This window comes from Ammodytes marinus (assembly GCF_949987685.1).
Source record: "Ammodytes marinus genome assembly, chromosome: 18".
Taxonomy (NCBI): domain Eukaryota; kingdom Metazoa; phylum Chordata; class Actinopteri; order Uranoscopiformes; family Ammodytidae; genus Ammodytes; species Ammodytes marinus.
The window spans coordinates 26,788,102-26,812,920 of NC_137222.1; the positions used below are offsets into that span (position 1 = coordinate 26,788,102).

At 40.9% G+C, this 24,819-nt stretch overlaps 2 protein-coding genes across 2 annotated transcripts in view; both read right to left on the reverse strand.

The window, feature by feature from the left end:
• Positions 1–4,452: 4,452 nt before the first annotated feature.
• purg (purine-rich element binding protein G) lies at positions 4,453–5,442 on the reverse strand (the record flags this gene model as incomplete). The annotated part of the gene is made up of 1 exon (XM_080046683.1): positions 4,453–5,442. One exon carries the CDS (start codon positions 5,440–5,442, stop codon positions 4,453–4,455), a length of 990 nt encoding a protein of 329 aa, XP_079902809.1.
• Positions 5,443–7,931: 2,489 nt separating this feature from the next.
• il6st (interleukin 6 cytokine family signal transduce) overlaps positions 7,932–24,819 on the reverse strand; it is a 48,514-nt gene continuing 31,626 nt past the window's right edge. The window contains 6 exon segments of the mRNA XM_080046776.1: positions 7,932–10,730; positions 11,727–11,808; positions 12,439–12,535; positions 19,570–19,710; positions 20,917–21,063; positions 22,459–22,560. Coding sequence (XP_079902902.1) covers positions 10,173–10,730; positions 11,727–11,808; positions 12,439–12,535; positions 19,570–19,710; positions 20,917–21,063; positions 22,459–22,560 — 1,127 coding nt within the window. The 3' untranslated portion in view covers positions 7,932–10,172.

Here is a 24,819-nt window from a genome sequence, read left to right on the forward strand (position 1 = left end):
TTATGATGCTGTGTATTCAGTTTTCAGTTTTTTACACTGCCACTGCAGATCATAGTTGCTATAATGATCTTTTTCATAAATGAACAAGTAAATAAAGTCCCAACTGGAACTTCAGTGCTGCAGCTCAGTATTATGGAACTAGAACATTTCAGATACATGCCTGTGTTGCAGAGCACAGTGACACAGCTGGGTACACTGAGGCAGAGGCTAGCCAGGCACAGGTTTTATATGCTTCTTACAGAGAGTGTTTTGTAGAAGTACTTTATAATCATGCAAAATAAAGTACATTAAGACAAAAAAAACTAAAAAACAATAACAATTGTGTTTGTGTTCGTATCTGTGTGTTCAGAATAGAGGGACGTCGCCGGGTAGGTCCTCTGAGGGAAGCCAAAGGAGCTATATTTCTTTCTCTCTTTCTTTCTTTTTTAAATACATTTTTTATATTACATTTTCCAGTTGGTTGTAAGCAATTTATCTATAAATGCAGTTATAGAATAGAAACATTCTATACGTTTAAAAAAGTTTTAAATGTTGCCACTTGTGCTACTGCAGGTAACTTGGATACATGATTTCAACTTAAATGTTCTCTGTTCTTAGGGATGGCTTAGTGTAGTGTTTGTGTGTTTTCAAACATAAGTAGGCTATGCGTGTGAAATCTGTGTGTATATGAAGAGCAAACACACCCCAAGTCGAACGCAGGGACATTAGTTGAATTCCATGAAAACAAGCTGGCATTTTAAGTAGCTACGATGAACTTCCAGGTATTGGCCAGGTTGAAAATGCTTAAGCAAAATGATTGCCAAACATTTTTTCTCAAGATAAGTACCAAGTTTTGTTGGTCAAAGATTAATAGCAAAAATGAGGAGCCCCACCCTTGAGAAGATGTTTACCTCAATGAAAGGCCGTGTTTCTTGACAGATCTTGCTCAGTTTTTTATAACTGAATGTCAGTCTGTAGGCTATACTAAACGTGGTGATGATATCCATAAATCCATATCTGTCTAAATTTAAGACATAAGGAAAGAGCTCATTTTGATGTCTAATATCAGCTATTATCCATGAGTAAAACTATAAGGGGCATGTAGTAAATAACATAACATATCATTCTCAATGTTTCAAGTATCCACAATAGTTTTTAAAGGCATCTCAATAAAATTGGCACTAGGACTGTCTAAACAAGTGGTTCACGAGGGGTGTCAGGGGTTAACAGGCTAAAAAAGCAGAATTAATACCTGTGCAAAACCTCTTCTTGCTTTTTACTGAAGATTTGACGTCTTAACCCTTTAACTGCCTGCTCAACCGTTTGGTAGAGCACATTTTGAGTCACTATATTTTATTGAGGGGGGTGCTCAATTTAACTAAACCTGATTGGGCCATCTCTACCATTCGGCTAACGTATGTTTTTTATCCTAAAAAAAACACTAGTGTCACTGTGTCTTTAAATGGTATGCCTCTTAGGTCCCCTAAAACCTGAAAATCGTAAACAGGAAAATCACTCCAAACATGTTGACAGTTTTTGGGTGAAATTTTTAAAGGTAAGTATATTTTTTCAACAAGTCATATTGTCCAACGCCCTAATGAACAGAATTATGTAAATTGATACCACAAAAAAGACTTAAATAAACGTGTAATAATTTTTTTTAAACTACCTCAACCAAACGGTTGATTTAGCACTTTATGGTTAATGTAGCAAAGTGCATCTAATGCCATTATAATTTAATATGTGCAATACAAATAAATACTTCTGATCATTCATTGCTGTAAATATGAAACATGTAATGCTATTTCATCATAAATATGCTAAAATAATTTCTTATTTACGTCGTTTTTGTCACTTTCTGAGATTTTTTAAAAATTCAGCCATTTATACGTTGCCCATCCACTTATCCAGGGTTGGGTCGTTGGGCCAACGGCTCCATCGGACCTCAAATTTCCCTTTCCTTAGCCACATTAACCAGTTCTAACTGGGGGATCCTGAGGTGTTCAGAGGCAAGCTTAGAGATGTAATCTCGCAATCTAGTCCTGGGTCTTGGTCCTGCCTGATTCAAGAACCTCTGGGCCTTGTTTGCAAGTGAGCGGGCAATGGAACATGAGACTGCCTGGAGAATCGGAGTAGCCGTGGCACTATGGCAGTCGCTATACTGCAGTATTTTCACGACAAGACAGCTAGCATACAATCAAAAGTGAATTCAAGTTGAGTATATTGGGCTGTTACACCTCAACACAGATGAGGTCACGATGAAAGTTGGAAATGCAAAGTTTTCTTGCTCGATTCAACATTTTCGTCTGTTGAAATAAAAAACAGCAATTTTTTGTGGCATACTACAAGAAAAAAACTTGATCCAATGCCCACAAAACATATTTTGTTGTTTATTTCATTATACCTTAGCGTTATATTTTACTTTTCTACTGTTTTTGGTATTTTTAGGAATTTTGGTACTTTAACCTCAACCGTTTGGTAGAGGTTAATATTTAAAAAACTATGGGGTCCAAGCAAAAAAAAATATCTGATTGTGTTTATTATTTACCAGATTATTTAACAGAATGCCAAAAAAATAAATTTTCATTGCTTTTTTCTTGGTGCGGGAGTTAAAGGGTTAATCCCACAAAACAACCAAAAAAGGGAATCAGAGAGAAAACAGTTTACAAGTTGTCACAAGCCACAACATTTGGAAACCACAGATCTCCTTCACAGTTGAGGAATAAAACATGATAAATGTTTAGAAGGTTGCTAAGAATGCTGCGCAAAATGGGAAAAAAGTGCCATGTTTTCAGTGCAGAGACAGTTTCTGCCCCTAACTAAAAACGTGTCCATGCCTAGTGTGCTCAAGCACCACGTTGATAATGAAATTCATACTGAGAAAAAAAGACACTTTGATTTAACAGTAAAGCTACCTACACTGGCATCACTGCAACCAGGAGCGTCTTTTTATGCTTCACTTAATTTTTTTTTATTATTGTGTATAGCACCAATGATGTATGTCATCACCTGTTTGCTCAACAGAACACATACGTAAAATACATGTCCTTCTGTAAATAAAGTGATAAAGTGTGTAAATCTGAGCTGTTAAAGATTGGATTTTCCATGTAGTATCAATACTGAGGCTACAGCAACACACTAAAAAGTATGACGCTTTTTCAGAGAGCAGTCACTGTCGCTTCTCTCTTCTCTGTCTAAACCATTGTTTTTTGGGTGGTGAAAAGACACAGCTTTCCAAAGATATATTCATATAGTGACCTATTCCAGCAGAAAAAGACACACTTCGAATGTGTTATGCTTCAAAGTATGCCACACATCAAACATACCTAAGTATCTGAATGTGTCTCCGCTAAATGAAACTCAAAGCTAAATATACGTAACAAACACCTATCCTGTGTTGGTGGGCTAAGTGCCTATGTTAGATAGAATGATAAATGAGATGTAAGCACTCTGTAACTCTGTTCTGAAAGGTGCTATACAAATAAAGCTTATTATTATTATTATTATTATTATTATTATTATTATTATTATTATTATTATGTATTGCACTAGTACAATAATACATTTTTTGATTCATGTAGCATATACCTCTTTGCAAACTTTCTAAACTGTGTTTAAGGTTTGGTCATGTAAATGAATGAGAAACCCAAGGTGTGTGTGTGTGTGTGTGTGTGTGTGTGTGTGTGTGTGTGTGTGTGTGTGTGTGTGTGTGTGTGTGTGTGTGTGTGTGTGTGTGTGTGTGTGTGTGTGTGTGTGTGTGTGGTATTATCAGTAATGTTTATTATGATCCTATTTGCCCCTCACATGGTTACTGCCCATCTCCTGCCCTCTGTCTGCAGTGTGAGATATTATGTTCCTTTAAAGCTGCAATTTAAATATATGTTTAGTACAATTTCTAAAATCTTAATTTCCATATTCCACACAGTCTAAGCTATACTCCAAACAAGTTCATTCATATATGATCAGCCATACAGTGTATTACCTTTAGTGATTCATGTTGGTTGACAGTTGAACATCTTAAAACTGTTAACCAATATGCTCTGGGGAAAAAATATTAAAAACATTCCCTAGCTTTCCACAGGTGCCACCTTTCAAAGTCACTTCATAAAATGATTTCATTGACAGTGCACTCTTAAATATAAGGGGAAGGGTTGGGGGTTGTGGAATTATGCTCAGGACCCTAATAGTTTTGGGCTGGCCCTAGCCATTACGCAAGGGTTGGAAAATGAATAGCTGACATTGACTGAAACTGGCATCGGGCTCTGAATATATGACTTATTGGCAGGTTCAAATTAGTAGATTAGCAGCCCAGGGCACACGAGCCAAGACGTCGTGGACACATGTGGTTTGGTTGTGTAGGGACACATAGAGAAGGCCTACATTAAGGGGGTATTTAGGGGTGACTGCCACATCGTGAACAGAAGCACTAGAATAGCCTGCATGCAAAAGCACAGACACAGCCTACTACCAAGGTCAGTCCTGCTCCTCACTGTCCTGCCGAGCCTCTATCCTCTTCTCTTTGTGGCACGATGAAATCCGTCGCATCTCCTCTTCGTACCTGATGAAATTTTCTCCAAATCTCGCCCAGGCTTTAAGGGGCACTGTGATGGTGTTTCTGTACGGCTGCCGCACTTCGCTTATTTTTAAGAAGATCCCGTATCGGTTTGAACCAACGTCAAAGTAGAAGCGCTTGTTGTCGACTCGAAAAGATGCAGCCTCCGGGAGTTCGGGGTTGTCGTCTTGCTCTCTGAATCCAGCCCGGCCGCGGTCGTCGCTCTCTTCGTCTCCGTAGTCTTCTATCAGCTGTGACAGTGCGTCTCTGAACTCGATGAGCCCCTGAGCCGGCAGCACTATGGTCTGCTCTATGCCCTGGCCGTAGTAACCCATTGTGCCGTGTCCTTTGCTGACAGTCTGCCGTATGCGGAGGAACCTACCTCTCTGGTTCTCTTTCAGGTCCAGAAAGTATTTTCTGTTATCTCTCTCGATGAGCTCGCTCTTCAGAACGCGGTGGGCATGGTCGTCGGAGAGCGCAGAGCCGGTGGGTGACGCTCTCCTGCGGGAGTCGTGCGTTCGGCCCTGGCCGTTGCTGCTGTGCTCCTCCGTGCCCCCCCGCAGCCCAATACGGGCATAATAATCGATGAAGTCTCCCAGGCAGTAACGGAGTGCGGGAGCCATCGACATAGATAGTGTCAGCTTGCTCTTCCTGATGTTATCATGACGGCCTCTTCCGATCCAAACCTCGGCTATTTTAAGAAAGCGTCCGCGGACACTCTGCTTGACATCCAGATAAAAGCGTTTTTTCTGGATGTCGACGCGTTTGGAGGCTAACTCTTGGATGTCGGTGCCCGGCTGCTGTGCTCCGGTCTGGACATATTGCTGAGGATATGTGGACCGTGATAAAGAATCTGATGCAATCTTACCCCTGCCTCTCTCCATCCCTCTGCAACATCCATCAGCCATCATGATTTCTATTCCACTATAAGAGCCTACACAACGGAGCGATATTCCCCCATCCCAGTGGGCGACTAACGAATCAAACGGCTTTATTCACACAAAGGTACAAACAAGTTCGCCCAGATTGCCTCGAATGGGCTGAAAATGGCAGCTTGTTAGGAGTCACCAGCTGATTGACTTTGTGTCCCGAATGTCAAGCTCAACTATTTCTCCTATTTCCACAGCAAACTTCCATCCCAGCTGCCCTATTCACCGAGGGAGACAGGGATGCAGCCAACCTGAAATGGGAGGAGGCGTCCAATACTACATGAACCCGCTGAACCCATCCACCCCCCTTCCCGTCCTGAGAATACCTCCGTTAAAGAGACACGCTGTACACAGTAGCCTTGTGACTCGGAGCTGTGCTTCTCATTTCACTGCATCAGGTTTATAGCAGCTCTTCCAAACACAAATAGGCTATGCATTTAGGAGTAGGCTACACCATAGGCTACATACGGCCCATTCTGGACAGTATGGGAGAAATTAGGAGGCTCATTTTAATATTAATGTCAACATTCTGACAAGTTTAATGTCTGACAATTGGGCTACGACAAAGGAAAATCTCATAGTATTCCATCATTCTAAATCAGTTATAGTAAAGGAACAAATTCCCCTTAAACGGCTGTAGTTTTAGAAACAGAAAATACAAAAAACAGCGAAATCCGAGGTCTTACAAAGCACAACCATGTGTAGTAAAACAGTGAAATAAGTATTTGATCCCTCACCGATTTTGTAAGTTTGCCCACTTGCAAAGAAATGAGCGGTCTATAATTTTAAAGATAGGTTTATTTTAACAGCGATAGACAGAATTTCAAAAAGAAAATCCAGAAAATCACATTAAAAAAATATATAAATGATTTTGCATTTCATTGAGTGAAATAAGTATTTGATCCCCTACCAACCATAAAGAATTCTGGCTCCCACAGATTAGTCCTTGTGCTTTAAAAAAGTATTCCTAATATCAACTAGTTTCCTGTATAAAAGACACCTGTCCACAGAGTCAATAAATCAAACTCCAACATCTCCATCATGGGCAAGACCAAAGAGCTGTCTAAGGACATCAGGGACAAGATTGTAAACCTGCAAAAGGCCGGAATAGACTACAAGACCATTGGCGAGAATCTGGGTGAGAAGGAAACATCTGTTGGTGCGATTATTCGAAAATGAAAGAAACACAAAATGACCATCAATCTCCCTCGGTCTGGGGCTCCATGCAAGATCTCACCTTGTGGGGTCTCAATGATCATGAGAAAGGAGAGGGATCAGCCCAGATCTACACAGGAGGAGCTTGTTTATGATCCCAAGGCAGCTGGGACCACAGTCACCAAGAAAACCATTGGTAACACACTATGCCGTAATGGATTGAAATCCTGTAGTGGCCGTAAGGTCCCCATGCTCAAGAAGGGACATGTACAGAACCGTCTGAAGTTTGCCAATGAACACCTGAACGACTCAGAGAATGCTTGGGAGAAGGTGATGTGGTCAGATTAGAACAAAATCAAGTTCTTTGGTATCATAGTTACTCGCCATGCTTGGAGGAAGAGGAATTCTGACTATGACACAGAGCACCATCCCCACAGTCAAGCATGGAGGTTGAAGCATTATGCTTTGGGGTTGTTTCTCTTCTAAGGGGACAGGTGGACTTCACTGCATCGAGGGAACTATGGATGTACCATGAAATACTGGGTGACAACCTCTTTCTCTCAGCCAGGTCCGTAAAAATGGGTTGTGGATGGGTCTTCCAGCACGTCAATGACCCTAAAAATACAGCAAAGGCAACAAAGGAGTGGCTCAAGAAGAAGCACATTAAGGTCATGGAGTGGCCTAGCCAGTCTCCGGACCTTAATCCAGTAGATCTGCGGAGGGAACTGAAGCTCAAGTGACAGCCTCGAAACCTTAACGATTAGGAGAGGATCTGCAAAGAGTGGTCCAAATATCCTCCTGAGATGTGTGCAAACCTGGTCATCAACTACAAGACACGTCTGACCTCTGTACTTGCCAACAAGGGTTTCTCCACCAAGTACTAAGCAATGTTTTGATAGGGGATCAAATACTTATTTCACTCAATGAAATGCAAAATAATTTCTATCTTTTTTATGTGATTTTCTGGATTTTCCTTTTGATATTCTGTCTATCACTGTTAAAATAAACCTAGCATTAAAATTATAGACCGTTCATTTCATTGTAAGTGGGCAAACTTACTAAATCAGTGAGGGATCAAATACTCATTTCCTCCACTGTACACGAAGAGATACAAAAAGATAAAAATAAATAACTTTTTGGCAGAAATAAATTTAACTGCTGCTATACTGATGTGGTGTATGGGATTATTTAGAAAAAATCAATTGTAAGTGCCTAAAACTGATGCTTGGGTAAGGATGCATGATAATATATTTTAATGGTACAATTTAAGTAATAAATCTATTTTGCAACACTAAATACATGTACATTCACTTGAACATTTTTAATTAGAGGTTTATTGTATTTTGACCTCACAACATTACATTATTGATCCCCAATAGGGAAATAACACAACATAATACTATGGACAATAACCTCAAGTCTTATTCTCATTAAATGTCATCCATGTCACATTTAAAAAAAAAGAATCAGCCATGCCATGGTCTGATTGTACACACAATGAACATATAACATAATACAAAGAAATACCTGCAATTATTTGTTCATTAAGAGGACGAAATGTACAATTGTGTGGATTGAGCAGAACAGTTCAAACTTGTAGAAATTATCAGGGTGTATTAATGTTACACTGATTATGGAGGCTGTACATTTTATATTAATGGGCAGTGAGGGGTTAGAAGCCTGTGTCAATGTGGCCCTGGGGCTTCTGTAATGATGCCCACTTTTGAGGGGAAGAAGCTAATCTTAACTCACCACTACTTTGTCCATTGGAAGTGACACCTTGATAAGTCCTACCAACAGTTTTTCATTTAGTAACTTGCCACTCAAGTAATTGTTTTCTGAACTTTTTATGTGTATGGCACTTTCACCTGCAGTACTGTGTATGATGGTAATACTCCAACTTATACCCTGTGTTTGGTTCTTACTGGATCAGCAAGTGATGATGCCAAACTTTCATATCTGTAAATAGGCAAATTAAATCTGTAAAGTCAACTTTTATTTAAAAAATAATAATCAAAGAAATCTGGGATGGGATGAGTGAAGTTTAGCACACAGCCCCTTTGAGGAGATGACTCCTTCTACTTTTACTCAGACTGATGCTTTCTGCTACATAAAAACAACACTTTTTGGTGATTGGTCATCTTGTATGTGTGACATTAAAGTCACACATACCATTTGTTTAGTTTTTTATTTAATTTTTCGATTTCCCATAATGCATGTGTTTTAAGTACATTTCAAAGATCTGATCACTTTTTAAAGAGATATTGAGAAGAGCTCCCTTTTAATGTAACATTTATTTCATCTTTATAAAAGATAATCAGATAAGGCTTCTTCCAAGTTATTACTCAAAGCTGTATGTCGGGGCAATAAGGAAATCTATTGTGTTTTGTTTTACCAGCTGGATGTGTTTCCTGTCAAACATGAAGCAGCTGTTAGCAGGAAGTAACACATTGGTTCAATGGAATCCTTAGTGACAGGGATCAAAGGAGCACAGGACCACTGCTATTTATCATGACATCATTTAAAAATGAAAATACATTTGGTAACATGGTAACACTAGATTTGGAATCCTCCCCATTTTCTAGGTCTCAATGTCGGCAAGTATGACTTTCAGTATATTTTGAAGCAAATATAAGTACAATACTTAATTCACTGCTTATACTTGTCAGTATTTTGACGCAATTAAAAAAATAATTATTAAAAGCCCCCCCCCCTAAAAAAAAACTAAAAAAGAAACTATAATGACATCACCAATAAAGCAGGGAACTCTGGGTATCGTAGGAACACTGAAAACCAGTCTGAAGTGTACTGTTTTACTTTGCTGCCGCTGGCTGTAAAATAATCACGTTTGTGTCTAAACATGAAAATAACATTAAAGACCTTATAGCCACAAATTAAGCAAAGTAATACCTTAAGCTACACACTACCTTGTTTAGATATGCATCAGCTTTTCTGTGTTCTTTTCTTTTTAAATTGATAATGCAGTTGAAGTTTTCCTTATTTAAAAATGCATTGTAATTTGTAACCAAGTAAAGTTCCGACTGACATGTACATGATGCCATTAATGTGCAGTGTATATACTTAAGCTGCAAACATACTTTATGTCAGTTAAATGACAAAGTCACTAATTATACCAACCTGCAGTTAACTCTTCTACAAGACGGATCTACAACAAGAAACAGCTCAAACAGAAACCAAATGAAATATAGCTGCATACAGAAGCTGTAGAGGCCATTACTCCTCACACAAATCACACAAACCCAAACTGTGATGGATATCATTTCAGAAGGCATTTTCAAATGTAACGTGACATTAACTGTGCAGTTCACAGTGTAAACATTCATGTGTTGAGTATATTTAGGCCATTATTGTACTGTAAAGATACAACTTGCATATTTTTTTATTTTGCACGGTTAGCAAACTACTGCTACAAGCTCTTATTCTAGTACTTACTTGAGAGCAGAAATAATATGTCTAGTCTTCTTGAAGATTTCAAATGAATAATTGACATTAATAAAGGTACAGAACTAGTCACTAGATGGCACACGTCTGCTTTCTTACTGGTGCCTGTAGCCCCCTAGCTGAGGCATGTAGCTAGAGGCTGCTGGTGCAGGCAGCCCGTCTGTAGGTGTCTCTTCCAGGGGACAGAAGTCCAGCTCAGGCTCCCCCTGCTGGATGGAGTCAGCAGGGTCCCTCATGTCTCTGTGCCCTGCAGTGTGTGTGAAGACGGCCTGAGCCTGTCTGCTGCCGTCCTCTGGGTTCTCCTCACAGTCCAAGAGAGGCTGTGTGGACTCAGAGCGGGAGAACAAAGCCTGCTGTGGTTGGGAGCTGGGGGTCTGGCCCTTGTAGCCATTGGAGGCCACCACAGAGGAGTACTGCACGGTGCTGGCCGTGGTGTCGGCCAGGTCTCCTCCCTCGTCACTGTCAGACACACTCTGTCTGGGTGAGGACATGCAGGAGGAGCCCCCAATCCCACTGCTGTGCTCCTCGGACAGATACTTGTCCTTCTTCAGAGGAAGACAGGACTTGTCCTCCTCAAACACACTCTTTCCATCATACACATCAACAGCAAGCACACTGATGCCAGAGAGACAGTTCTCCTTTGGTGTCTCTGCCTGGAGAGGACAAGTGGAAGAGAAAAGTCTTGTCAGTGGAAAGGTTTGTGCCTGTTTTTAATGCGGGCTACTTGACACTACCTTTGGGTTATGTTGTTTCTGTTTCAGTGCAGCCACAGTAATCTGGTGTATTGACCAAAATAAATGGAAGCACTGAGCTCAACATTGCTCGTAGCACCTGACCATCTGCAAGTCAAGTTACTGTATATGATAATCATACACTTGAGTGTTGTCAACAGTCACAATTTTTCAAGCATACCAAGAATGCTTTCAATGAGCTATATATTCTCTTGGGAGTTTCCAGCAGCCCTGTAACTGGCAAGGTGATGGTCAGGTGGTTACAATGTCACCTTACTGTAGCCACACACACTGTCTCACTGCTGAGGACTGCTGGCTGGATCAATCCTTCAGCTGCATTTACACACATCTCATGTCTTAATGTTTTTCAACACTTTATAGGCCAATAATAAGAATCAAATAACTCTTAGAACCAATGTGCATAAAAAATAATAATCCTAAAATGTAAATTTGTTTTGGATTTTAATTTATTACTGCTCTCATGAAGATACGGTCAATTTTAAGGTGGACAAGAAAAATGTAAGAAGTCACTATCTACAGGCACTAGCACTAGTTTACTTTAACATTTAAAGTCCTGGATAATATGCCTGTAATATTTCTATCATAGGGACTATGATCATAGCTGTAAAAGGATGGTATGTATCATATGATACAGTAAAATATATCCTCTCTGTTCACAAGGAGTTCAAACCCTGTCCAGGAGTCACCTGAGAGGACAAACTTATTCAAAACGTGAAGTATGCAGTGAGTCCTAATTTCTGCAACTGATGTACTGAGTGGTGAGGGTGAGCATTCAGTGGTCAGTCCCAGTGTGAATGAACCAGCTTCATTAATGAAAAGGCTTTAAAATGAACAATCTCTCTATATTCCATACTGTACATGTTGTCACCAACATGTCATTGTAAAATAAGTACTTACTTTCAAAGGATAATCAGGAGACCAATTTCCAATGGTGCTCTCCCCAGGGTTTGGAATCTGAGGCCAACAATTCTCCTTGATCCTACAAGGGAGGAACACTTAATGTTATATCGGCTTAAAAACTGTGAATCCAATTGGAAAAATAGAACTACAATAGCTTTTTATTTATTATAAGTATTTCAGGCTATAGTGTTAACAGCTGTTCTACATGGCCATACTCGAAAGCAAGATAAAAAGCCTAATGTCAAATAAACAGGGGAGATGCATTGAACTGTACAAATGGACAAATGCCTCTATATAATAATAATAATGGATTGGATTTATATAGCGCTTTTCAAGGCACTCAAAGACGCTTTACAGGGTTCCAGGTTCCATTCATTCACACACAGTCATACCGGTGGTGGTAAACTACGATAGTAGCCACAGCTGCCCTGGGGCAGACTGACGGAAGCGTGGCTGCCATTCAGCGCCTACGGCCCCTCCGACCACCACCTCAAACATACAGCAGTCATACACATTCACACGAGGCAAGGTGGGTGAAGTGTCTTGCCCAAGGACACAACAACCATGACACTGGTGGCAGAGCGGGGATCGAACCGCCAACCCTTGGATCATTGGCCAACCCGCTTAACCACCTGAGCCACGGTTGCCCCTATAGACATTTAAACTCTACTCTGAGATCAAAATGTTTAGGTGTTGAAGTAAAACTTACAAATCTTTTTTGTAGACACAGAGCAGCAGGGTCATAAGAACCACAAACAGAAAGCCCAGGCTCACTCCCACCACAACGCCCTCGATCTCTCCTGGTGCTGAAGGAAACACAGAAAGGATTACATTCTACCAACATAACAAGACAATCCCAAATAAGATCAGCTCATCTGTTGTTTAGATACTACAATGCATGTAAACAATTAGAGCCAATCAATGTGTATGAGCAATGTTCACCTGTGCTGCTGTCATCCTTTATGATATAAGCACAGTTATCTATCTCTTGGCTTATTAAAAGAGACCATATGAGATATGTGTATACAATTATGTCAGTGCTCGATTTCCAGTATCATATTTTGATAGATGGATGGATGGATAGATAGATGGATGTATGGATAGATAGATAAATAAGCCCCTTTTACAGTGCCAGTGAGAGCAGGAAATATTCCGGCTTTGGAATGAACGGGCGCCTCCCTTTATCACGGACTATAAAGTGAGACGGCCCTACATGGTCAATGCTAACGCTGCTCTGCCAGACAACCTGAACTTTTTTTATGCACGGTAAGAAGCTAGCAATGCTAACTCTAGCCTGGATAACGTGGATTACAGGAGCTCTACCACTGAGGCGGCACACATCCCTGTCTTCTCAGAGCATGACCTGAGGAGGGAGCTGAAAAGGGTGAACACCAGGATAGGATCTCTGGACGAGTCATCAGGACCTGCACTGATCTCCTGGCTCCAGTGTTCACCTCCATATTCAACCTCTCCCTTACCCAGTCCCCCACAAGCTACAAGATGTCCACCATCATCCCCGTGCCCATGAAGGCCTCCCTAGCCTGCATGAAGGACCACTTCATGGTCAGTGTTTATGAAGGGCTTTGAGAGGTTGGTGAAGGACTACATCTACTCCTCTCTTCCCAGCCCTTTGGATCCAGTTCACCTACCGCTCCAACAGAACAACACACAAGGCCATCTCTCAGGTCATGCACTCACCCTCTCTCACTTTGGCATGGTAGGGGGGCGGGGCTAAGTCAGACTTCCGGTCATAGACTACAGTTCAGCCTTCAGTCCCCACCAGGCTGGTTTCTAAGCTGCATGACCTGGGCCTGAACCCCTCAATGTGTGCCTGGAGCTTGGACTTCCTGAACAAGGCAGAAGGTCTTCCACCGTACTGGAACATTCTCCTGGCCCAGACTAAGTTTAAAGAGGGGCTGTAGAATCCCACAGAGCTGGTTCACTCACACTTTCTGGACCTAGTTTAGAGCATTCCCTCCAGCTGCCTCTACACTCACTGTGGGGGAGCCCCTTCTCAGGGTACTGACTTAGGTGGAGGTGTTGATGAGGTTGCTTTGAGGTCCAGGGTCGGGGGTTGATAGGTGAAAAGAGGTACAGTGTAAGTCCATGTTCTTGATCACTGGGAAGGTGTGAGAGGGAAGTTGAGTTGATGTCATCTCCATCTCAACGACCCAAAATTGAATAAAGAATGTTTTAATCATAGCCAAAATGTAATGACTGGTCGATAATGTAACCAAATGCTGAGCCCACATGTATTAACTGTTTGCCCATAATGTCACAACTTTTTAAATTTTCGGTCATTGTGGACATTATGGAGCGAGCAAAATATTTTTTTTCCTGAAAGTGTAATCATTTTATTAAATTATAGTATGAGTAAATCATTTATGGATTAAAGGGCTTATTGCTTCAACGTAGAGCGTAGTATCTATAAAAGCTTTATTTCAATAGTTGTAATGTATTCAAGGCTCTTTGTGTTCATAAAAAGAAAAATAAGTTTCAAATAATATTGCATATAGGGGAGAGTGGGGTGAGATGTGCCACTTTTTACTCAAAGTGATTTTAAAGTGAGGCCTTGACAGTTATGTCTCCAACTCAAATATGTACATATATTTCAGGATGTTGTGCATCCCTGGCAATAAAAACTTTGGATCTGGAATAAACTGTTTAAGAAATATAGCTTTCGGAAAAAAATGTGTCTTGTGGCACAACTTGCCCCCGATGTGGTGTAAGTTGTGCCACAAGAGAGAATACCATGGGGTAAATTGTGTCATTGATATATATCTAAAGTAAATCTTTTACAAAGATTGAAGGTCAATTTTCTTAAACAAGGCCTAGCAGATCTAGGTGGTTTTGCCTGCAAAGCTCACAATGACAAAGTCACCATCATCATCTTTCTGGCCATCTTAACGCTTGTCAGTGGTGTCGTTAAGTGAAATGGAGATGTCAGTCTCTTCTGAGCTACTGTAGACAATCACTTTCTTTTGGTGACCAGCGTATACAGCCATGCCACTGGCACAACTCTCAGAAATGTACTTTGCACTAGTTGCTCCATGCTTGTGGAACCAACTGCCACCTGACAAATGTGATTCCCCCTCCATTTTTGCCTTTAAATCAAGGCTCAAAACCCATCTGTACATTCTGGTTTTTCCTCCCCATTAACTATCTTACCTTTGCACTACTATCTTTGTTTATATGTGGACGTATGGGCTTTATGTCTTTTATTTTTGTTAGTTATTTTACCTTCATTGTTTACCTACTGAATGCACTATGTACAGCACTTTGGACAGTGCAAAATGTCATAAATGTCTGACCTGTATGGGTTCACTTTGGTGAGCCTAAACTGACCTGGTTTTATCTCTGTTTTATTTAGTGCTGCTCAATTTCTTCCCTAAAGATCTCTCATTATATTGGTCGATTCCATCACTGAATTTGGCCCACCTGATTGTGTTTACCTGCTTGATTTAAAGCGGATACGAGTAACATTTAAATATCTTTTAAACAACCTCATGTTTCCTCTGATAATCATAAATTACCTTTAACAGCAAACGAGACCATCAGTGCAAAGAAAGACGTTTTTATATAGTTTTTATTACTGCTTTTGGTCTGGTCGCACACCCAGTCCGATTTTCGGTTCGCTCGTGCAGGCTCTATGGTCACATATCCGTATTGGTTGCAGATTTCAGTGTGGCGCTGCAACGCGATTTGAGAAGCCTATCCCTCCAGGTGAGGGAAGGGGAGCGGGAGCCTTGTTTGAGACAGTTATTTGTCGTCATAAATGACTGATAACGGGGCTGAACCATCAAAGAAAAAAAAGAGAATGCAATGAAGAAAAGCGAAAAGGGAGAGTGAGTGATAGGCGGGCGGGAGGACGTTGCCAAGCAACGTGTATACAATTTCACGAGAGCGAAACTAGACTGCTAAATGAATGAGCGGTTGGTACTAACACAAAGTTTGCTTTGCTTCACCATCATCAGATAACCATTATCTGAAATAGTCATTATTTACATCAACAACACAAACACATTACCTCATCGTGATCCATAGTCTACTAACTGCCGTCTCTCATTCATTCGCTTTCTGTGAGGACACAGCTCCGTGAGAGAGAGAGTAGGTGACGCTGCTGAATCAACTCATTGCAAGCAGGTGTGTGTACTGACTGGCATTAGTTGATGCAGTGTCAAAACCACTCTCACGGAGCCGAAAAGAGTCCTCACACTTTCAACACACGAATATGCACTATATTGCGCCCTTCTCAGTCCACGCTCACGCGCCTGGCACGAGCATTTGCGACAGCGGGCGTCGTAAAAATACTACCGCTTTTGTCCAAAGGGGACGCCAACGTGCCATCTTACTCGTAGTGCCTTTAAGGAAAAGAAAAATATTGACTTGATAAACAAACATCTGTTATTTCATATAAAAAATACTGGTATGGATAAAAATGTATTAATAATGGTTAAAATAAATAAAATTCAAAAAGGCTCAAGGGGTTCACATACTTTCAAGCAGCACTGTATGATAGACCTACATGGCTTATAATAGGCCTATCTGGATTCATTTTACACAAACACATTTGTTCTCGCACTTCATACATGTGCCGACGGAGTCGCCGTTTCTCCTTTCTCCACTTTCTGTGCGTACGCATGGGTCGGAGTTTGCGTGGAAGACCGCACATCTTCTCGTCAAGTTTGGTTTTTATAAATCTCAATGTTTGCGTGGAAATTGGCGTGCGCCCTCTTCTGGGCGTACGCCACGTTTATAAATGAGGCCCCTGGACAGGACAACTTATTAGGGCCCGAGCACCGACCGGTGCGAAGCCCTATTAAAACCGCCAGGATTCTTATTAGAGCCCGAGCACTGACCGGTGCGAAGCCCTTTTGAAACCGCCAGGATTCTTATTCTTCTTCTTTATTATTTGTAGTCATTTTTGGCACTTTTCACCCCCTTCCTGTCATGCAAAACTTGAAAAACTTTGCGTACCCATCAGACCTGCAAAAAATTGCAATGTATCAATGGTTCAGGATTTGATCTCAAAGACGGCGCCCCCTATGGCCACAAACCACAAGCGCGTCGCGGCAACTTCCACACTTCTGGTGACAGGTATTACTGTGCCGCGTGCTGCGAAGAGGAGGAGACTGCGGCGCGTTCTCTCACGCGGTCGCCCGGAGCACCGACGCCGGCCAGGTGCGAGGGCCCGGTCATCACTGCTCGCAGTTTTAATTGAAGTTAAAACCGATCATCAGAATGGGGAATAAAGAGGGTTTAAGTGACTTTGAACATGGCAATGTTGATGGTGCCAGACGGGCTGGTCTGAGTATTTCAGAAACTGCTGATCTACTGGGATTTTCACGCACAACGAATTTGGCGCAAACAACATGAATGCATGGATCCATCCTGCCTTGCACGATCAACCATGCCACGTTCAAAGTCACTTAAAACCCCTTACTTCCCCATTCTGATGCTCAGTTTTAACTTCAGCACTTTGTCTTTACCACGTCTACATGACTAAATGCATTGAGTTGCTGCCATGTGATTGGAAGATTAGCTATTTGTTTTTATAAGCAATTGAACAGGTTTACCTAATAAAGTGGCCTGTGAGTGTATGTAGAATGTGACTGTATGATTTTAATTTTAATCTTAAAGTATTTAATCTTTATTCACTATTTTGTTCTTTTTAGTGGAGGTCCTGGGAAAGTTTTGTATGCGCTTCATTTAGCAGAGAATATCTCAACTGTTATAGACTAATATGACCCCAGTTATCACGTCTTTTAGTTTTTTGAACCTACTGCGTGTGAAGACATCTGCCTTTGCAAAACCACAAATCTCAGGAATTTATGTTCCACTTGCTCACGTAAGCACATGCGCAATGTGCGTGGCCGGCAGCTCCTGCTCATCCAGCACTGCTCTCACCGCAGCGCTTCAGCGCCCAACCAAACAGTGACGGAAGCAGCTAAATCCTAACCAATGATCATCGTCAAAAATAAAATCTGATTCAATTAGAAGCCGTCATACGCTAACGACAGTGCCCACGCGAAGCTTATCAGAGTGATTGCAGACAACAACAAAGATAGAGGCTTGTTTCCATATCGCGGATTCCAAGTAGGCTACATTCCATTGATTGATTGATGGAGACACTGACATTTCCACACAATAGTTTACGATCATCTACTGCCGCCTCTTGTGCTGACAACATATTAATTGGCCACACAGAGGTGGAGCATGCCAATTAACAATGTAGGCAATGTGTACAGAGTTCCTCAACGCGCACAAAATATGACATGCATCACATTATGCTATTCCTATTATCAATAATATGATGTTATGAATGTTGGTCATCTGAGGGATATGGGCTGATGCCCAATAAGAACCAAGGAACAGCACAGTCTTTTTATAGTTATATTTGTTTTATTTGCTTATTTTCTGAGTTTTTCAAACATTTAAAACTTTAAACTTTAGTTTTATCAATTTTTTTTTGTTGAGTTACCTGTTGAGTGAACATTTGTCTAAGCCTTTAGTCATATGACTCCTATTAACAATAATTTATACAATTTGAAAATGAATTACCTTTGTGGACTGACGAAATGGTAAAAGGTGCGAACACACTACACGCGTTACCCGCGTAAGATTTACGTGCGTAACACAGCTAAAATGTTGCTTGATCATTTTGTGTCAAAAATGGTTCTACGCGCGTAACGTGCGTAGTCTCAATCCCGATATTGTATTTCCCCTAATTAACCATGGCTGCGATCAGACCCGACACAACAGCGTGCATGTCCGCACAAAAACAACAACAACACGGCCAACAACTGTGCCAAAAGACAAACTGAACAGCACAAATAGCCTAGCATTAAAACAGCATTGCATATTCACGGCAGCTACATAACAAACACAGTTACAGCAGCATCGGTGCGCGGCGGCACAACATAAAGCCAAGTAGCCAACATTACCCTAACTGGCTGTGACAGGGGACCGTGGCTGGCATAGATCAACACCGGTGCTTCGCTGTACTTGTTGTGAAAGTCCCCCGGACATAGCCGTCATGTTTGGGTTCATAATATGAGGCGCTAGCCGCCCGCACACAACCGGGTGAGTTAACTAATGCTATACGGCGCTAACTTGTTTTATCGGCTAAAGCACAGCCGCACATATTCACTGAATTAACCAGGAAGTCCATTCTCCTGGTTTACTCTTCCCACGTCTTCTATTCCCGAGCTGCTGTCATACAGCACCGGCTCGGCTGCCTGCTATACATTTTCCTCCTCGGTGTCTCTCATCAGCCTCTGTGTACAGTACACTGTTCTCCGACCGTGCCAATGTATGTGACGTCGGGTCAAGCCCAACGCTGATTGGCCAACGCGGCTGATCGTCACGCGCAGGCTCCACGCGTAGCTGCGTATATACGCGGCTCATACGCGGCTAAAATGTTGCTTTAGCGCGAGTGACGCATCTACGCGCCATGTACGCGCGTAAACCAATGGTTCCCTATGGAAAAATAGCCGATTTTATACGCGTCTGTACGCGTGTAACGCGTGTAGTGTGTTCGCACCTTAACGCTTAAATGTCATATTGGGTGCACCCAAAATATCTGCTGGTGCACCTAGATGAAAAGGTTAGGCGCACCAGTGCAACCAGTGAAAAAGTTAGTCTGGAGCCCTGCATTATTATATGTGTTACAATAAAAAGCATCAATATTCAAAGCCCATACCAAACTGTGGATTTGGGTCTGTTTGTAGGTTTAATTATACTGTATCACAATCTAATATCCAGATGGAAAAGATGAAATTGGCCTTGGGAGTTTTTTGAAACAGCTAAGACATTTCATGTATGATAAAGTTACACTCACCATATTTCAGAGTGGTAAATGAGTGTTTAGTGCCGTTGGCTGAGCCTCGGACAGTTGAAGCCCTGATCCAAGTTTCATACTTGGTGTTGCCTGACAATGTCTTCAGAGTGAATGAGGTGGAGTTAGCTGGCACGGTGACGTCTGCAAAACAGAAATGAGTAAGGTAAGACAAGGCATTAGAGACTGGCAGTTGCTCAGATTTCAGGTATGACTTATTGGCAGTGTTGGGAATAACGCCATTTAAAATAACGGCGTTAGGTAACGCCGTTCTTTTTTCAGTAACGGGGTAATCTAACTAATTACTTTTTCCGTCGTTACAACGCTGTTATCGTTACTGAACGTTAAATGCGGTATGTTACTATGAATTCATTGAATAAACTGTGTAATCCGAACGCACCCCTGGCTCCATACTACCCAAACTGCTAGTGAGGAGACCGGTATGTTTTATTCAGTGTGGATGACATTATAACTGTCAGTTAGCGCCGTCACTACAGTCAGCCGGAGCGCCTGTTTAGTGAAGTTTCTTTTTCTTTCTCTCTCTGTTGTGTGAGCGTGCACGTTGCCGCAGTAACCACCTATCAATCCACGGTTGAAACGCGCTCTCCCTGAGTTTGTTTGCATCGCCCTTGTGAGTAAGTGCATGGAGTTTCCCGATCTCTATAAATTATAATTCATGCACATTATTAAACGGCCGCGATGCGCCGGTTGCAACAGCTGTTTAGCGTGTCATCACGAGCCGAATATTGCTATTGTTCTTTTCCTGGGATCTGTAGCCTACTGTGCATGTTAAAGAAGGAAATAAACATAGGATAAATCCTTACTCCTCCTCTCATCGTCTCATGCTTCATAGTCTGACGTTTTTGGCCTTAAGTGGTGTTTTAGCCGACACCCCTGAAGTGAATCCAGTGATATAGCCTAGCAGATCAGCACGGTAGGCCTACATTCAGTTTCCTCTACTACTTTTGTTGAGAACAAAATACTTGAAGTGCAGGATAAACCTCTTGCTGTCTGTTGATGTGCAATAAATATTGAAGGTTATGTAGCCTACAAGTAGGCCTACCTGTCTGTTCTACTCATTTCAACTGACTTGTGAAAACTGCTCAGAAAAATCAAAAAAATTTGACATATAGCAACTTTTTTTTTTACAGTAGGCTTACGCAAATAGTTACTTTCCCTGGTAACTAGTTACTTCTATTATAAAGTAATTCAGTTACTAACTCAGTTACTTTTTGGAACAAGTAGTGAGTAATTATAACTAATTACTTTTTTAAAGTAACGTTCCCAACACTGCTTATTGGTATTGCACACACTGAAGTCTGTTCAGGATACACTGTGTCAGGTACATACCATGTATTTCAGTCCCGTTGGTATAGAATATGGTGTAGTTAGTGATGAAGCCGCGGCGGCTGCGTAGGGGAATCTCCTTCCACACCAGGTGAGCATTATTACGTCCTGGTTTACCATTCAGTCTAACAGTGGGGCCTTCCAATGGAGCTGCAAACACAACAGCAACGTCATGCATCACACAGCCAAGGTTTATCTGAATTTAAATACAGACTGACTTGTAACGGTACACAAAAGTGTACCTCGGTTTTGAAGTCACGGTTTGGTTATGTATGGTACGGTTGAATATATAAGAAGAATAATGTGCAAGTGCAGCATTAACTACCATTGCAGTTTAGAGTTTTTTTTCAGTAAAAAAATAAAATACTGCCGCAAACAAAGAAGGTCTCCAATAAATAAAATACTTCTCAAATAGGCTCCGCACCGCAATCAAAACAAGCATTCTGTACATTCTGCATATTTAAGTCATATTAACGCTATTTACGCCCATAATTACGTATTGCGGTTTACCTCTTACGGTACGGTATGTGTCTGTATTTGTGACGGTTCCCCTACTTTCCATTAAAGATTTGTGTTAATGATATCTGGCAGAACTATTTGAAATTAACAACTTGAATATCAAAATTGAAGTTAACAATTTATCATATAATCAATTGGTCTATCAAAAGTTAATATATAAATTAAGATGGTTGTGGCCCATATACAACCTCGATTCTGCGTATATAAAACAGAATTTTATCATTTGTAAATCCTTTTGACTTACATTCAAGTTGAAAACAATACAAAGGCAACATATTGTTGGGTTCATCTGAGATGAACTAATTAAACTTTCAAACTGTCAACAATTTATGTTCTCGATTCCCAAATGCTTACTCATTGTTGTTAAAAGAAAGGGTAATGTAAAACAATGGTAAACATGCCCCTGTCCCAACTTTTTTGAAATGTGTTGCATGCACCAAATTTAAAATTTGTGTGTATTTATAAAAAACAATAAAGTTTATCAGTTTAAACTAATCATGACATTTTTGTACTGTTTTATATTGAATACATGTCAAAAAGCAAAAGCAAATGATCACATTCTGTTTTATTTACATGATACATAGTGTCCCAACATTTGGGAATCAGGGTTGTATCTTTGCGGGGCCAATTATAGTGTAAATGAGGAGGTTATTATTCCAGGACTCTCATTTCTAACCACTTTCTTCTGGCATATATGACTGACGTTGCATACAGATTTCATCAACTATTAACAACGAGCTGTGCAGGGGGTATTATTTCAGTGTTTTACAGCAGAGAGCAGCATATCATTGTTTTACAGCAGAGAGCAGCATATCATTGCTATACTAAATATAAAGTAGAAAGAAGAGCTGGGGGCTACTGCACAAAAGGGGACTTCAGATACCCAGGATGATTGATAAAGCCAGCCTTGACATAGTCTAGTCTGGGCAGCTTGGCTTATTCAGGTACACGTACACCAATCCAGGATGTAAACGGGATGCTATGACAAGCCAGGTGCAAGTATTATTATGAGTCATGTTAGCCTACCTTCTTGCTCCAAAAAGGCTTCTTTACTTGCTGGCTTCCCAATCCATCCAGAGTATATTGGATACACAGACACATTGTAGCAAACAAACTGCTCAAGATTGCCTAGATTTGACATTGAGACAAAACAATATTGTTTTTATTTTACATTAGAATAAAGCTTGTACACTCCTCCCAATTACCGCAATTTTCGGACTATAAGCCGCTAGGGATGGGAATCGAGAACCGGTTCTTGTTCAGAACCTTGTTCAGAACCGGTGCCGAGTCAACCAATTCCTTGGAATCGTTAACATGCCTGCTTAACGATTCCGCTTATCGGTTCCGCTCGTTGCAAATGCGTCATGACCTCAGACACGTGCTGCTTTGTTTTGGTTCAGAACGCAGCAAACATGGCATTGATGCAGAAGCGCTCTAAAGCTTGATTGTATTTCATGTGAAAAGGCGACAATATGGCCACTTCCAATAATTGTAAAGTTTCCATTTCGTCAAACGACCCGTGCACAAGCACAAAGAAGCGCGCAGACTGCGATCCCGACGGTTAAACGTTTAAACGTCCACTGCCTTACTAGTCGGCACCAGAATTGCCCATCACTTGGATTTGAACATAAAATGTATGAGAATTAACGAGTGTGTAGGCCTAGGTGTGGGCAAGTGAAAGAGGGAGATACATAAAAAGGCGAGAGCAGCATAAAGCAAAGCAAAAAGGATTTCTTGACCGCTGCCAAAGGCCCGCTGTTTACTCTCGTTCATCAGCTGTTCTAGACAAACCCAAAACAACACACAGCGGGACTCGGCGGTCCGGTGATGATAAGGAAACGTTTTACAAGACACTTTATTAAGACAGTAGCCTAAGACACACTTAAAATAACGATCTCTGTCTGATATAAAAAGCTCTGCCTTGGATTACTTGATTGAGCGATCGATGTGAAACCTAGAAAACCATCCGCTACGTGTGTCTGATGACGGGCCATCATATTACTAAAGCAGCGCGCCGCACATAAGAACAGCACTGTAAAGCTGAGATGGAGCGGTGACTCCTCGTCGCTGGAGTGGTGAAGAATAAGCACAGCGATACATTCTCTTTTAGCCTTTCTGGCGTATTTATTCTCTTCTTGAATAGCCTACATGACTGACAGTTCAACAACAACATGCAACGTGACAGTTTGACCTAAGGCGTTCCTTCCATGGACCTATAAAGAAAGGGTTCATTCACTTGAACGTAGTGACATCATCACGTTGCCCTTTCAGAGTAAAAGCGCAATCATCTAATAACTCTTAACGTACATTAAAGATTTCGTATCCTTCCTGAGAGGGCAAACATGATAATTGTTCTGCATAAAGATGGTTAATTTGCCAAAGTTGATAGTTGGTCTTATCTTTTCAAAACACTTAATTGTATTTTTTTTGTCAGTTGAATTTTGTTTCAAGTGCAAATGAGCACTGTTAATATTCCAAAAGGCACAAGCTCTTCCTTGACTGCTTTAAGTCAAGTTATTTTTTAGGGCACATAATGGCATTTGGGCTTAAAAGCCAAACATTTATTTTTTTGTTTGGACCAATTAAAGTGAAAATTGACAATTTCCTAATCCTCAAGTAGCCTACTCTTGATAATCTTTCAATGCACAGACTAGACACACCTCTGATCAGATATTAAAGAGAGATAATAAAAACAAACTCATTTGTACTTATTCTCTCACCCAATGAGAATCGATAAGGAATCGGATCGATAAGCAGAATCGGAACCGGAATCGTAATCGTTAAATTCTTATCAATTCCCATCCCTATAAGCCGCCCCTTTTTCCCCATTTTTCGACCCTGCGGCTTATATAACGGTGCGGCTAATAATATAATAATTACACAGCACAGTATATGTTCTGTAGCTACAAGGGATGGGCGTTAGTAATCGAGTACTCCTCGTTTCAAAGCCTTTAGGCCGGCGGGCCGCCCCTATTTTAAAATGTTATTTACGTGTACAAAACGGATAAAATAAAGTTTAACAAAATTAAATATTTTGATGCAAGTGCACAGTGGCGACTGGTCATTAGGGGCACGTGGGGCGAAGCCCCACCTACTCTCACAAAAAAATAAATAAATAAATGAAAAAAAAATATATTAGTGCTGTCAAACGATTAAAATATTTAATTGCGATTAATCGCATTAATGTCATAGTTAACTCGCGATTAATCACATTTTTATTTATTCTAGCCTGAATGTCCCTTGATTTCTTTTTGTCCCATTATTTTTTCTAATTTTAATGCTCTTATCACACCCATTCTAATTATGATATTTTAGAAGAAATACACTGAATTACAATGGTGTCTACACCATTGCAATTCAGTGTATTTCTTCTAAAATATCACAATT